Genomic DNA, 15184 nt, shown 5'->3' with positions numbered 1-15184 from the left:
ACCAATTCTTCCTCATCTACTGTGCTTCCCTCATTAGAAAAAGTTGGAGAGTGTTTGTCCTGTGTAAGAAATTAAGAGGAAATCACACAAGACAAGTAGACACTAAACGTCATCCAAAAAGGCTGCAGATTACAATTCCTAGATATACAGACTTTAGGAGGCATTTCATCATTTCCCAATGACCAGCTGGCCCTCATATCAGAAGTCATGATTCAACCTGGAGACATGGAAGAAGTCCACGGGGGAGAAAAATGAGGCTATTATTCAAAACTGTTGCTAGATTCAAGGAAGATGGTCCCTAGTGGCCCATTTTTAGATCTCTACTGTAGGTTTATAGGTGTATACTAGACTCTGTTCTAAAGGTTCATAGACCTATACTAGACTAATGACTACTGGCGCCTTTATAAGCCTAGCTATGCAACCTAAATGTATCCCCCAAGTTATTGTGCCTTGGAGGGTTTTTTTAAGGAGTGTATGTTGCGGCATGATTTAACATCTGTGTCTGTCCATCAGAGACATGGGCATCAGACCAGGGGTGAACTTCTGATTTTTCATCCACTGGTCCCAGTTTGGTTTGAATAAGGTTAGGGAAGGGCTCTGCTTCACACTGATGGGAAGCCTTTTCTATAGAATGGGGATTCTCTGAGATACATATCTGTTCCTCCAACATATGTTTAAGTTGCAAGCAGTGTTTAAAGATTTCATAGTCCTGGTGTTATTCATTTTGCATATATACAGAAAGTCCATCAGAGCATGCCTTGTATGCCTGCCATAAATTGTCTCTTGGCAGTCTGTGGTAAGCAGAGTATAGCAAATAGGACTTTGCGGTGATCTGCATAAGACATTGTGTTACACCCTGTAATATTTTTGTGAGAAACCTCTGTGTTGCATGTGCCTGATCAGGTACATACCAAAGAGTTTGTTGTACTCCGTGATGCATCTGATGATGGCTGAGTACAGTAGCACAGTGACTTCCCTGGACCTAGATGCTATGCTTTTACTTGTACGTTGAGCGACAGGGAATGAGTTTCTTACTACATTAGCCACATTTTGGTTGAAAGCCAGGTTACCATCTAAATGGGTCCCCAAATCCCTATCTCATCAATTTCTTTGTGGTTCCAAAATTCAAAATCTTCACCCTTCAAAATCTGTTGACAGTGTTTCAATGAAATGCACTCAGGGAGCTATCCTTTAGGTCTAGAGTCAGCATACCTCCATTGCCAGAAACACTGAAAATTCCTAAAGTTTACAGCAGAGAGGTCACTTCCAGTTCATATCTTTAGACCTTGGCTTATCCACTGTTCCCAGAACCTTTACAAAATGACTAATTCTAATGACTGCATTTTACAGACCAAAGGGTGTACAGATTTCCCATGCATAGATAAATGGCTGTTCCTGGCAGAGTCCCAACAGGCTGTAGACTTCACCCTGAATTGCTTCAGAAACCTGAGGTTCATAGTCAACAAGAAAATGTCATGACTGGTCCCTTTTCAAAAATTATTTTTCCTGCGGGCTTGTCTGGACATTTTCTTTAGTAGCAGAACCTACCTTCTGCCATTGACTGGATACTTTCAAAACATTCTGCAAAAGACAAGAGTTCTGACGGGGGTTTGCAGGCTGCTAGACTTAGACATATTGCATCATGCTTGCACATGAGAGCTCTAATGGTATTTAAGAAACTGATGTCCTTCTATTCTAATGTTGCAATATTCATTCCTGTCGAGAGGTTGCTGCCTGTAGCACCAGACATCTGGCCAGTATACCAAAGTCTTAGGAGCAGGGGTACATGCGACATTTGACGTCAGAGCCATAAACTGACATTGGCTTTAAAGGTGACATCTGCACGTACCCACTTTAGAACTTTTATGCCGCAGTGCTCTTCGGACCTCTGATCTCTAGCTTTGGGAAGCAGTTTGCTCATTTAACGGCCGTCCGCTACAGATAAGTACCCTTTGGGTTTATCTATTCCTTAGCTTTTCAGACATACATGTCAAATAGAAAAGGGAACTGTGCTTGTGGAAGACAAATTCCACACAAGGACACGCATGATAAGTGCTTGTTTTGTCTAAGGGGGGCCCACAACCATATGTCTTGTGACATTTGTACCTAACCCCCCCCCCCCCCAAAATACTGATTCAGAAGGTCCTCCTGAAGATTCAGAGGGACAAACCAAAAATCCTGTTGCTTGACTCCCTTCTGGCCAAGACTGAATTGGTTTCCCCTTCTTCATCTACTAGCCAAGGGCAATCACCACAGGTTACCCCACTGTCCAGACCTACTCACACAAGACAGGGGTCCCTAGTAAACCCTCAGATGAGCAATCTCAGGCTCACTTTATGGGCAATAGGGTTCTTATCCCCTTCAGGCACCTATACTCAGAGGACATACTCAATGTCCTGCAGAAGGCCAGAAAACCCATTACCAGGAGAAATGATGTGGCTAAATGGAAAAGATTCTCCAGGTGGTGTCATAAGAAAAACCAGGACTCTCTATTCACTCCAGTACCTATGGTCCTTTCTTACTTGTGTGAGCTTCATTCAGGATTAGCATACTCTTCTGTTAAGGTACAATTGTCTGACATTTCTGTTTGCTTTCCTTTGGTACCTCCTCTGGCATCCAGATTAGAGGTTAAGCTCTTTTTAAAAGGGGTCCTCCATATCAGACCCCCCTGCAAACAAATACCTCCTACATGAGACCTGAATTTTGTCCTGGAAAAACTCACTTTACTTCCTTTTGAGCCAGCCCACTCTGCTTCACTGAAGCTATGTACCTGGAAAAACAGTACTACTGGTGGCCCTCACGTCCAAAAGGAGGGTATCTGAAATCCAAGCCCTGATGGTCGTCCCTCCTTACCTCATCTTCCATAAAGACAGGGTCTCCCTCAGGATTAACCCTTCCTTCATTCCTAAGGTGATTAATGAGCTATCCTTGAATCAGACCATTAACCTTCATGTCTTCTTCCCTCAACCTCAAAATTCCTCTGAAAGAACTCTACATTCCCTAGATGTCCACATACAACTCTGGTATTATCTGGACAAGACCAAGCCATTAGATTGTCAGACCAGCTGTTTGTCTGCTTTCACCCAAGGGCCTTGGGGAAGGCAGTCTCTAAACAGACTCTCTCTTCATGGATATCTAAGGCTATCTCTGCATGCTACTTTTTTCATGGCAAAACCCTACCTGAAAGTGTGAGGGCTCATTCCACTAGGGCAACTGCATCCTCAGCTACTTTCTTCAAGGAGGTAGACTACGCTTTTGTCCTAGACGCTACCTGGTCATCAGTCCATACCTTTATCAGATATTACAAACTAGATTTGGCTTCTAGGGCCAGAAGCAGTGTTGCCAAGTCCATTCTGCATGGCCTAATAGACCAGGGACCTCATCCTTTCTCCCAGGCTCATATCTATAGCTTTGGTACTCTCCCTACAGTAATGAATGCTGCAACATGAGAATAGGAGGACATAGAATAATTGTGTAAGAACTTGACCATAACCTTAGATGGCCTTCTCTTCCATGTTGCAGTATTCAGTCTCACCCTCCTTACCCCCCTTTTACCTGTTTAGCCACCTGAGGGGACAGATTTCTTTCCATCTACCAAACCTCAGCATCAGGCATATGCCTCCAGGAGGCACCCTTTAGCCTGGTATTACATGTGGGTCTGAAAAGCTTCCTCCTTCCTCTTCATTGCTTCCAGAGGTACTACTCTGTGGCAGTCCATTCTGAAGTGGGTACGTGCAGATGTCACCTTTATAGCCAATGTCAGTTTATGGCTCTGACATTAAATGTCGCACGTACCCCTGCTCCTAAGACTTTGGTATACTGGCCGGATGTCTGGTGCTGCAGGCAGCAACCTCCCTACAGTAATGAATACTGCAACATGGAAGAGAAGGACATCTAAGGTTATGGTAAGTTCTTGCACAACTATTCTTTGTCAGCATACCCATCCCTTAGAGACCAGAATCGCTATTCTCCCCTGCTTCAAAGGTGAAAGTCTTATGGTTAATTCAACAATGTGACCTGAAGTCCTTTGGGGTATTTCTATCCACTGTGACTCTGACCACAGATTTTTCATACCTGGCCTGAGGGGATTAATTGAGAAACCTTCAGATACAAGAAAGGTCAGAGGACAAAGTAAGGAAAAGGTGCATAAATGTAAGAGATGACTACTGTCATGTTTGCCCTAAAAGCCTTCACCACTAGGTGGTTCTACAGATGAAAACAAAAACAATTGTGATGTGGTACAGAAACAACCAGAAAAATATACTTGTCGAGGAAATAAGGCAACTTCTGTTCTTCTTTAAAATGTTTTAATGTTCCACCACAGGTAAAAAACACGCCATCCAGGAGCACAAAACACAGCAACAGCAACAACACAAAGAGCATAAATGCCGATAAAGACCACTGCGTTTTCGTTTCAGAAACTTCTTCCGATGAGACTAGATACATATTGAAGTTTCATGAAGCTCTTATATACTCTCCACATTGAAAATCAACCCATAATTAACCAATTAATTACCCAATTAAACAATTAAAATTTCAAAAGTGCCCAAACCTTATATGGATTTCCTGTGTACAGCCGAACTACTAACTTCTTTCTATTAGTTCCTTTTTAATTAAAAACACATAATATCACATAAAAGTAATAATTTTTTAAAACTTTTAAAAACCTTGTTAAGATAAATATATTCATGAAAAGAGTTGGAATGTGAATATATGACTCAGAACACTCACTTTACAACTTTAAAAACTGTTATTATAAATGTCTTGAAAAAAGCATATTCAATTCAAATACTAATAGTGCCAACTATAGGTCAAATTTAGTACTGCTGCCTAATAGACAATTAATTGTACACTTTTAAGTCAGTAATACATCTTCATTAGGAAATTTTCATCTGTATGTAGAGTGATGCATGGGGTTAAAAAAAAAAAAAAATTTTTTATATATGTTACTAATAGACATGTTAAATTAAAATGTTAGATTAATAAATAAACAAATTAATCAGCCCACTATAGGTCCCACGTTGTTTATTATTATAATTTATTAGATCTCATCTTTAAAACTGGGGCTATAGATAGGGTCTCATTTAACCCAGGGAATTTATACCCTTCCAGGTCCAGTAGCCATACCAGTTCTTTATATTCGATCGAGGTTTCCCATAGACCACCCCTCGGGTCCAATTCTACCACATCTAGTACAAAAAAAGTGTAGGCAGCTCCATCGCAATTTAATGTATGCCTATACAAGGCATTAGTCCCTTTTTGATTTTTAATATCATAACAATGTTCGTAAATCCTATTCCTTAACATTCTCTTGGATTTACCAACATAGAATGCCTCACACTTTAAACAAATAGCTAGATAAACTATACCCTTCGTTTGGCAATTGGCAAAATGTTTACTGGGAATTAAAATATCCCTGCTCTTGAGGTAAACCGTATCCTTCGAGGCAACAAAAGGGCATTGGTTGCATCTACCACATTTGTAGGTACCGACCTTGCCTTCCCTAATAATGCCACTTGTTTTTTTCTTTTCTAATACATTTTTTATACTTTTCCCCTTTCTAAAGGTACATTTAAATGTTTTTTTAAAAACACCATTTAAGTCCGAGAGTTCACTGAAATTTTTCCATTCATTCTCAACAATTTTCCTAATTTTGTATGCCTCTCCACTAAAATCCATCACAAAGTTGCCATTTTCATTACTAGTTCCATTATTACTATCTAGCTGCCAATTCATTTCACCTAATATAGGCTTATATTTGGTGGCTCTTCCCATCTTAACTTCATTTTCAATTACTTTTATTAATCTAGGGGGGTACCCTCTCGCTAAAAACATCTTCATCAGGATCTCACATTCTGACTCAAAATCTTTTTCTCTAGAGCACATACGGCTCCCCCTCACATACTGGCCCTTAACAATGCCTTTCTTTTGATAGTGTGGATGTGCACTATCAAACGCCAAAAACGAATTTGAATAAGATTTCTTTCTAAACACTTTGGAATAAAAATTGTCTTGTCCCTTCCCTATAAAAATATCAAGATATCTTAGACAACTTGGATCCTTCACATATGTGAATTTCAAAAAAGAGGTGGACTGACTGATATGTTCATAAAATGCTGCAAATTCTGCATCAGTACCTACCCATAGAAAACACATATCATCTAGATATCTCTTGTATAATTTCCAGCACTTCTTATAAGGTGAATTCATGACAAATTTACTCTCCCAAGCTGACATAATAATGTTTGAATAAATGGGGGTACACCTTGCCCCCATCGCTATCCCTTGCTTCTGCTTGAAAAATTCGCCATCAAAAAACAAAAAATTGTTACTTAAAACTAGTTCCATCAAAGTTAAGATCAACCTGAAATCATTATTGGTGAATTTGCCATAGTTCACCAGACCTTCCTCAAACCATTCTAACCCTTCTACAAAGGGGATAGAGGAAAAAAGGTCAACTATGTCCATAGTTATGAACATGATTTTCTCATCAAAGATACCCTTATTCAAATTTTTCAACAGGTCCCAGGAATCTTTAACTATCCCTGAGCTTTCCTTAACCACCATTTTTAACTTTTCATCCAGCCATTTTGCAAGGGGTGCCGTCACAGACCCTTCAGATGCTACAATCGGTCTCAATGGTGGATTATTCACATCCTTATGTACTTTGGGGACCCCAAAGATTGTAGGTACTCGAAGTTTAGTTACATTTAAATATTTAAACAAATTAATGTCGATACTTCCTTCAAGGAGTAAATCGTTCAAAGCTAACCAAATCTTTCTATTACCTATATTTATCTCATTCAGGGAAGAACATTCATACCTATCCCCATTTTTTAATATTTCCAACATTTTAATCGTGTACAAAGACTGGTCCATTATCACTGTACCTCCCCCCTTATCTGGTTTAATTACTCTATAGGGTAGGGTCATTAGATAGTTTGTGTAGTAATATTGACTCTTCCTTTGTTAAATTAGGTGTCACCCAGTTCTTATGAACCACACTTCTAATCTTCCTTTCTATAACAGTCTCAAAATTTTTGAGCTGGGGATTCATAGGGGGATTGTATGTACTTTTTCTTCTCAAGGTATCCTCATTAATTCGTCCCCCTTGGTCATCTTGAAACAGGAGTTCCAGATTCTTCTTTCTAAGAAATAATTTCAAGTCAATCAAGACCTTGCTAATGTCTGCTTTTTTATTTGGTACAAATTTAAACCCCTTCATAAATAGATTGAAAAAAGTGTCGTTTATTTCCAAAGTAGTGTAGTTGTAAATACAATAGTCATTTTTAGCCCATACATATCCATCCTTACTGATTCCATTACTAATCTTATGTTGTTCAGGGTGGTTCAATGGGGTATTTAATAGTGCCTGTATTTGTTGTGTACAGGTCCCTTCCCCCCCTGGTAGTTTTTTTGAAAATTATTTTGATTAAAATTATTTTGGTAATTTGCCTGGTGGTTCCTTTCATAGTTGTTTCTAATCCTTTCAGATCTTCTCAGCGGTGGAAAGGCCTCATATTCACTATCATTCCTTACATTATTCATAACATCAATATCCATCCCCTCTACATCCTTCATATGGGCACCCCACCCTTCCCTTGTAGAGAAAATACCTCTTGGTTTGGGGTAATGTGTATTTTCTTTATATTCGTTCAAATCTCTTTCTAGTTTCCTACACTTTCTTTGGAATATAGATTCTATACTCTTCTCAATACTGCTAAGTGTGGAAAAATAACACCTTTTACTCCCCTCCACTGTAAACAATAAATCATTAGTTATTAAATTGTTGACTTCGTCAACCCTTTTATGCAGTCCTACCATCACTCTATCATTTTCTTTAATTATAGCTTTTAAAATGTTAAAACCACAGTTATCAAAGATTGCCACCAATTCCCCATGAAAGTCACTACCAACATTTACTTTGTTCGGGTATTTACACACCCTTAGGCCCTTGGGCACTATTTTCAAATTCAAACATTCATTTAAGTAAGTGTTCTCTAGTTCAAGATTTTTTAACTTAAATAAACAGTCATTAAGCACATTAAGGTTATTGTCAAAAGATGAATGCACATCATTTGGTCTCTTTTCCGACACATTATTAACATTAAAACTAAATTTGGAATTATATACTTTTGAAAAGTCAGTTAATCGACTGTCCTTATTATTTGCCATTCGGTCATTAGAAACATTTCTTGTTGTACGAACACCAGCAACAGCGTCCCTAAAATCATAACCAACAGTCCTCCCATCCTTCGGTCTCGCTCCAGTGTTCCTCTCACCACTCACGCCAGTTCTTATATGGTCATTATTGTCACTGTCATGTAAAAATACACTGGGAATATCCAGTTCACTCACTTTCCGTTTTTTCGCGTTGCCATCAATGGTAACAGGACCTACTTCATCCGTTCTTATGGCCGTCACACTAGTTTTCGGCAGATGCGCTTCCTGGTTGCAAGGAAAAGAAAAAGAAAACGATCCCGGTGGTGTACTTCCGCTCTCCCTCGTCATTAACTCAAGAAGTTGAGTTAATTGGTCGGAAAGCTTGTCAATCTTATCCGACTTGCTCACACGAGCAACACCCTCTTCCTGAGTAACAGTGCCCTCCTCGTTCTCCATAATCAGTACGACAAATACAACCAAAAGGAGACAAGTACAAAACAATACTTCAACCAGAAAAATATACTTGTCGAGGAAATAAGGCAACTTCTGTTTTTCTTTAAAATGTTTTAATGTTCCACCACAGGTAAAAAACACGCCATCCAGGAGCACAAAACACAGCAACAGCAACAACACAAAGAGCATAAACGCCGATAAAGACCACTGCGTTTTCGTTTCAGAAACTTCTTCCGATGAGACTAGATACATATTGAAGTTTCATGAAGCTCTTATATACTCTCCACATTGAAAATCAACCCATAATTAACCAATTAATTACCCAATTAAACAATTAAAATTTCAAAAGTGCCCAAACCTTATATGGATTTCCTGTGTACAGCCGAACTACTAACTTCTTTCTATTAGTTCCTTTTTAATTAAAAACACATAAAAACACATAAAATTAATAATTTTTTAAAACTTTTAAAAACCTTGTTAAGATAAATATATTCATGAAAAGAGTTGGAATGTGAATATATGACTCAGAACACTCACTTTACAACTTTAAAAACTGTTATTATAAATGTCTTGAAAAAAGCATATTCAATTCAAATACTAATAGTGCCAACTATAGGTCAAATTTAGTACTGCTGCCTAATAGACAATTAATTGTACACTTTTAAGTCAGTAATACATCTTCATTAGGAAATTTTCATCTGTATGTAGAGTGCATGGGGTTAAAAAAAAAAAAAAAATTTTTATATATGTTACTAATAGACATGTTAAATTAAAATGTTAGATTAATAAATAAACAAATTAATCAGCCCACTATAGGTCCCACGTTGTTTATTATTATAATTTATTAGATCTCATCTTTAAAACTGGGGCTAGAGATAGGGTCTCATTTAACCCAGGGAATTTATACCCTTCCAGGTCCAGTTGCCATACCAGTTCTTTATATTCGATCGAGGTTTCCCATAGACCACCCCTCGGGTCCAATTCTACCACATCTAGTACAAAAAAAGTGTAGGCAGCTCCATCGCAATTTAATGTATGCCTATACAAGGCATTAGTCCCTTTTTGATTTTTAATATCATAACAATGTTCGTAAATCCTATTCCTTAACATTCTCTCGGATTTACCAACATAGAATGCCTCACACTTTAAACAAATAGCTAGATAAACTATACCCTTCGTTTGGCAATTGGCAAACGAAAAAGAGAAAAAGATTTTGAGTCAGAATGTGAGATCCTGATGAAGATGTTTTTAGCGAGAGGGTACCCCCCTAGATTAATAAAAGTAATTGAAAATGAAGTCAAGATGGGAAGAGCCACCAAATATAAGCCTATATTAGGTGAAATGAATTGGCAGCTAGATAGTAATAATGGAACTAGTAATGAAAATGGCAACTTTGTGATGGATTTTAGTGGAGAGGCATACAAAATTAGGAAAATTGTTGAGAATGAATGGAAAAATTTCAGTGAACTCTCGGACTTAAATGGTGTTTTTAAAAAAACATTTAAATGTACCTTTAGAAAGGGGAAAAGTATAAAAAATGTATTAGAAAAGAAAAAAACAAGTGGCATTATTAGGGAAGGCAAGGTCGGTACCTACAAATGTGGTAGATGCAACCAATGCCCTTTTGTTGCCTCGAAGGATACGGTTTACCTCAAGAGCAGGGATATTTTAATTCCCAGTAAACATTTTGCCAATTGCCAAACGAAGGGTATAGTTTATCTAGCTATTTGTTTAAAGTGTGAGGCATTCTATGTTGGTAAATCCGAGAGAATGTTAAGGAATAGGATTTACGAACATTGTTATGATATTAAAAATCAAAAAGGGACTAATGCCTTGTATAGGCATACATTAAATTGCGATGGAGCTACCTACACTTTTTTTGTACTAGATGTGGTAGAATTGGACCCGAGGGGTGGTCTATGGGAAACCTCGATCGAATATAAAGAACTGGTATGGCAACTGGACCTGGAAGGGTATAAATTCCCTGGGTTAAATGAGACCCTATCTATAGCCCCAGTTTTAAAGATGAGATCTAATAAATTATAATAATAAACAACGTGGGACCTATAGTGGGCTGATTAATTTGTTTATTTATTAATCTAACATTTTAATTTAACATGTCTATTAGTAACATATATAAAAAATTTTTTTTTTTTTTAACCCCATGCATCACTCTACATACAGATGAAAATTTCCTAATGAAGATGTATTACTGACTTAAAAGTGTACAATTAATTGTCTATTAGGCAGCAGTACTAAATTTGACCTATAGTTGGCACTATTAGTATTTGAATTGAATATGCTTTTTTCAAGACATTTATAATAACAGTTTTTAAAGTTGTAAAGTGAGTGTTCTGAGTCATATATTCACATTCCAACTCTTTTCATGAATATATTTATCTTAACAAGGTTTTTAAAAGTTTTAAAAAATTATTAATTTTATGTGTTTTTATGTGTTTTTAATTAAAAAGGAACTAATAGAAAGAAGTTAGTAGTTCGGCTGTACACAGGAAATCCATATAAGGTTTGGGCACTTTTGAAATTTTAATTGTTTAATTGGGTAATTAATTGGTTAATTATGGGTTGATTTTCAATGTGGAGAGTATATAAGAGCTTCATGAAACTTCAATATGTATCTAGTCTCATCGGAAGAAGTTTCTGAAACGAAAACGCAGTGGTCTTTATCGGCGTTTATGCTCTTTGTGTTGTTGCTGTTGCTGTGTTTTGTGCTCCTGGATGGCGTGTTTTTTACCTGTGGTGGAACATTAAAACATTTTAAAGAAGAACAGAAGTTGCCTTATTTCCTCGACAAGTATATTTTTCTGGTTGAAGTATTGTTTTGTACTTGTCTCCTTTTGGTTGTATTTGTGGTACAGAAACAAGCAAGCAAGGATGGATTTGTACATGGTGTATGGCTGCAAAGCAGGTATGAAAGTGTGGGAGATAGCTTTGAAAGTGGATGTAATACTAGCTGCAGCCTATATCCCTTCACAGCAAATTGTGTTAGTGACGCTAAGCAAAGTTGTGTTTCTGAGTCTGAAGTAGATCTATGTACCTCCTAGCTGAACAAGTAGCTGAGAATTGTTTTTGACAAGAAAGCAATTCCAGAAGCATGGAAAGCAGATGCCGTCTTCTTGAACTGTTCAGATCTGTTCTTTTGTGTTTTTCCTCCAATTCTTTTTAAAATAAAATAAAATCATGGATGAAGAACCAGAAATAATCCCTGTGACATTTTTTTGGCCAAGACAGAGCTATGTGCCAAATGTTGCCTCAGCTTGCAGACCACCTGACTCAAAACAGGAGAAGTTCTTCATATGGATTACTGCTGTAGTAGCCTAAGGTATATGATGTGGTGTTCTGCTTTCTGCCTGGAGGGCGAACCACAGGGATATCGCAGTTTAATGATAGACGTACTGATCATTGCTGACTGCCTTCAGACTCCCTCTGGAGGTATAGTAACAAAGCACTGGTTAAATTGTCCAGATTCAGTCTGTACTGGAATGTTTATGCAGTCGAGCAATGGCAATATATTAAGGAATGAAGTAGGACTGTAAAGTAGTCGCATCTCTTTGCTTATATTCTTTTATAGTCAAACCCAGATTGCATTCCATGCATCCCTGATTTTTTACTTTTTTCTCTTTGCATGATCATATTGTCTGCATTCCAAAAAAAAAAAAAAAAAAAAACGCTTCCTTATGTATTTGGAAAGATCTAACAATATATGCATCTGTATGTTAGCCCACCTTATTCAGTTTAGGTACTTGTCTTAATGAGTCCCTGAATTGTTTAGAACCATTCCTTTACTTAGATCAGTACTTAAGCCTACATTAGTTAAGTGAGCAGTTATTGTACTTTGCAACATTTTTGCACAAGAACATAATTTTAAAGAATATAAGAATAAGCATTTCTGAGATGTCTTAAATACATGTCTGGCATGTTTTGCCATGTTGTATGCAGTGTAAATATCTTTAACAAGTCACTGCTTAAATACTCAGTACCATAATGATATTTTAATGCTTTTATTTATGTATATGTGCATTATCTAAGATTTCCTTCAATATCACTGTTGTAATATACTTTACATAAGGGATCTCCTGCCAAGGGTAGCCCAACATCCAGCCAGTATACAAAAGCCTTAGGTTTTCCAGGATGTCTGACATCGTATATATGATCCCCGCTCACATCATAGGGCATAAAGGTCACATAAGGATGTACATACCTCAGAACTGAGTAGCCCCAGGAGGAACAGTCAGGAGGCGGAACATGTGCATCCAGAAGGAAAAAATAAGAAGAGGAAAAAGGGGGTGGAGGTAGGGAGCAAATACTGCAACAGTGAAGAGAAGGGCATCTACTGAAATGTTAAGGTTTTACACAACTGTACTATGTCACTGTTGCAGTATTTTTTTTAAATAAGAGAAAACTTTGGAGAAGAAAGGCCCAGAAGAACCATTTTGAAAAAAACATGCAGGATAGCTCTGGCAAAGCCAAGCCATGCTCTCAAAAGAACATCCAATTTGTAATGCTTGGTAAAGGTATGGACAGAGGACCAAGTAGCATCTTCAGAGATGGAAGTGGTATCCAGTCCTTTGAAAAAAGCACCAGTGAAAGCCACAGCCCCAATATAATGAGCCTTTACTGAAGCAGAAAGGGGTTTCCCATGAAAGTAGAAACAAAAAGAAACAGCCTTAGAGATCCATGAAGAAATGATTTGCTTCACACAGGTATCCTCCTGCTGTTGTATCATATGTCTCATCAAACTTTGCTGATACTGCTGCAGTTTATCAGTAGTCTGACTGGATTGCCTTGGTAATAATAAATAACTGAGTATCTAATTAATCTCCTATTGATAAAACCCACCTGATTAGAATACATCAGATAGGGAAGAATACATTGGAAGTCTTTAGGCTACAATTCTAGCATGTAGTATATCCTCACTGTAATTAGAAATTTTATGATCTTAGTCGGGCTTAGGCAGGACTACACTACAGAATTTTGAAAGGGCTAGTAGAGTGCTGTGAACAGCAGACATCTCCGAGTAAAGTAGGTGCTCTTTGTAGCATCAGTTCTTTGCTTAATTCCATTTCCAAATCCATTGAAGTAACTAACTTAATCGCAAGACTGATGTCATCCATGGTGGATGATGCAGCTAAGTGGAAAATGTCATTGTTGTGTATCTGAGAGACTCCTAGGCTCTTAGGGAATTCTCTTACTTCCAGCAGTTTGTGCCCACTTAAAAGGATTAGGCTGGCGTGATATGAATGTACATTTTTATAGAATGTTTGGAAGGCTTTGTTGTATCGTCTGGAAAGGTTCTGAAAAAACTACTGCGTTTCCCATGCATCATTATTGCAGTAACGACTTGGAGGCCTGTGCCGCTGTCTGAGTTAGACATCTGGCTTAACTTTCAGAGCTGAGAACCTTGGTCCCATAGCAGGGCTTGATGGTACCTTACTTCAGAAGTCTTCACATACCTAGAATATAGGTGGCATCTACCAGTGCCAGCTTTAGTTCTTTTTGTCATGCAGATGTTCACCTGAGAGCATCATGCAGTCTAGCACTGATCCAGACCTGTGACGTAAGAGCCTTGAGAGATAAATAGCCTACTGGGGATCCCAATTTATTCCTGGTGTAGTGGTTGATGTCTGTTTGTATTTAGCAGACTTCTAGGAAAGGTCTTCCAGGATATGTCTACGTCTGAGAAAGTTACTATGTGTACTATGCCTGTAATCACCAAGTTCCACTCACATTTTAGTGCTTTTTTCCCCCTGGATTAGAGCATGATGTGGCTGACTGCAGTATTGATATGTTTGGTACTACTTAATTTATCCCATTTTTGTCATTTTAGCCATTGCTTTTATTCACACTGTGTAGCAAAAAAAAAATAGTTCAGACAGTGCATGTGGTCTTGTGGAAAAAGTGCGCCCTTATTAATGTTTGGAAACTCGAAATGTATTTTGTAGTCACTTTCTAACGAGCTGACATCTGCACAAAACATAATCTTAGCTGATATTTCTCATGTCTGGTGAGTGTTCTACACTCCTGTTCTTTTGAGTGTTAATAGTATAATTGTACTGTGATGTGTCCATTTTGTCAAAATTAAGAAATACTGTAGCTGATAAATTGTTGCCATCGTGTCTCTTGTATTTAGAACAGAACGGTACTTTAAAGTTGTTTTAATTACTTTGTTTGAACAGAGTTGTTTTGAGACAGGATATTCTAGTAATCTGCAGTGCTGGTTATGGTTTCATGCTGTTTTACGTAAAAGGAGGCAATTAGAATTTTTGTGTTTCTCTTTATAGCTTGTCTGAGTCTGTCAAAGGACGGGTTTTGTACCAGCATGTCACAGAATATTTCGTAAAAGATTTTGACATGTTGAAAAAGATCATTCCTGTTGGAAAACTTGTCACAGCTAAAGTATTAAGGTATGTTTTTTCTTGTTGTTAGGCTAATCTACATAATCTATGTAATGTGTGCCTTTATGTTAAAATAATTTCCAGAATTTTGGCTGCCTTTGATTTGCCTTCATGTAAAAGACAGCTCCACTTCAAGAATGGCTTTTGCTGCAAGT

General features: G+C 37.7%; 1 protein-coding gene across 1 annotated transcript in view; it reads left to right on the top strand.

Annotated features, from left to right (window-relative positions):
• Window positions 1-15184, top strand: part of PDCD11 (programmed cell death 11) — a 1563481-nt gene that overhangs the window by 1257082 nt on the left and 291215 nt on the right. The window contains 1 exon segment of the mRNA XM_044056566.1: window positions 14916-15038. Coding sequence (XP_043912501.1) covers window positions 14916-15038 — 123 coding nt within the window.

The sequence above is a fragment of the Protopterus annectens genome, chromosome 14.part0 (assembly GCF_019279795.1).
Source record: "Protopterus annectens isolate FY-2018-M chromosome 14.part0, PAN1.0, whole genome shotgun sequence".
Classification (NCBI taxonomy): Eukaryota; Metazoa; Chordata; order Ceratodontiformes; family Protopteridae; genus Protopterus; species Protopterus annectens.
The sequence above is the reverse complement of the archived record's forward strand: the minus strand, read 5'-3'. Positions and strand labels throughout refer to the sequence as shown.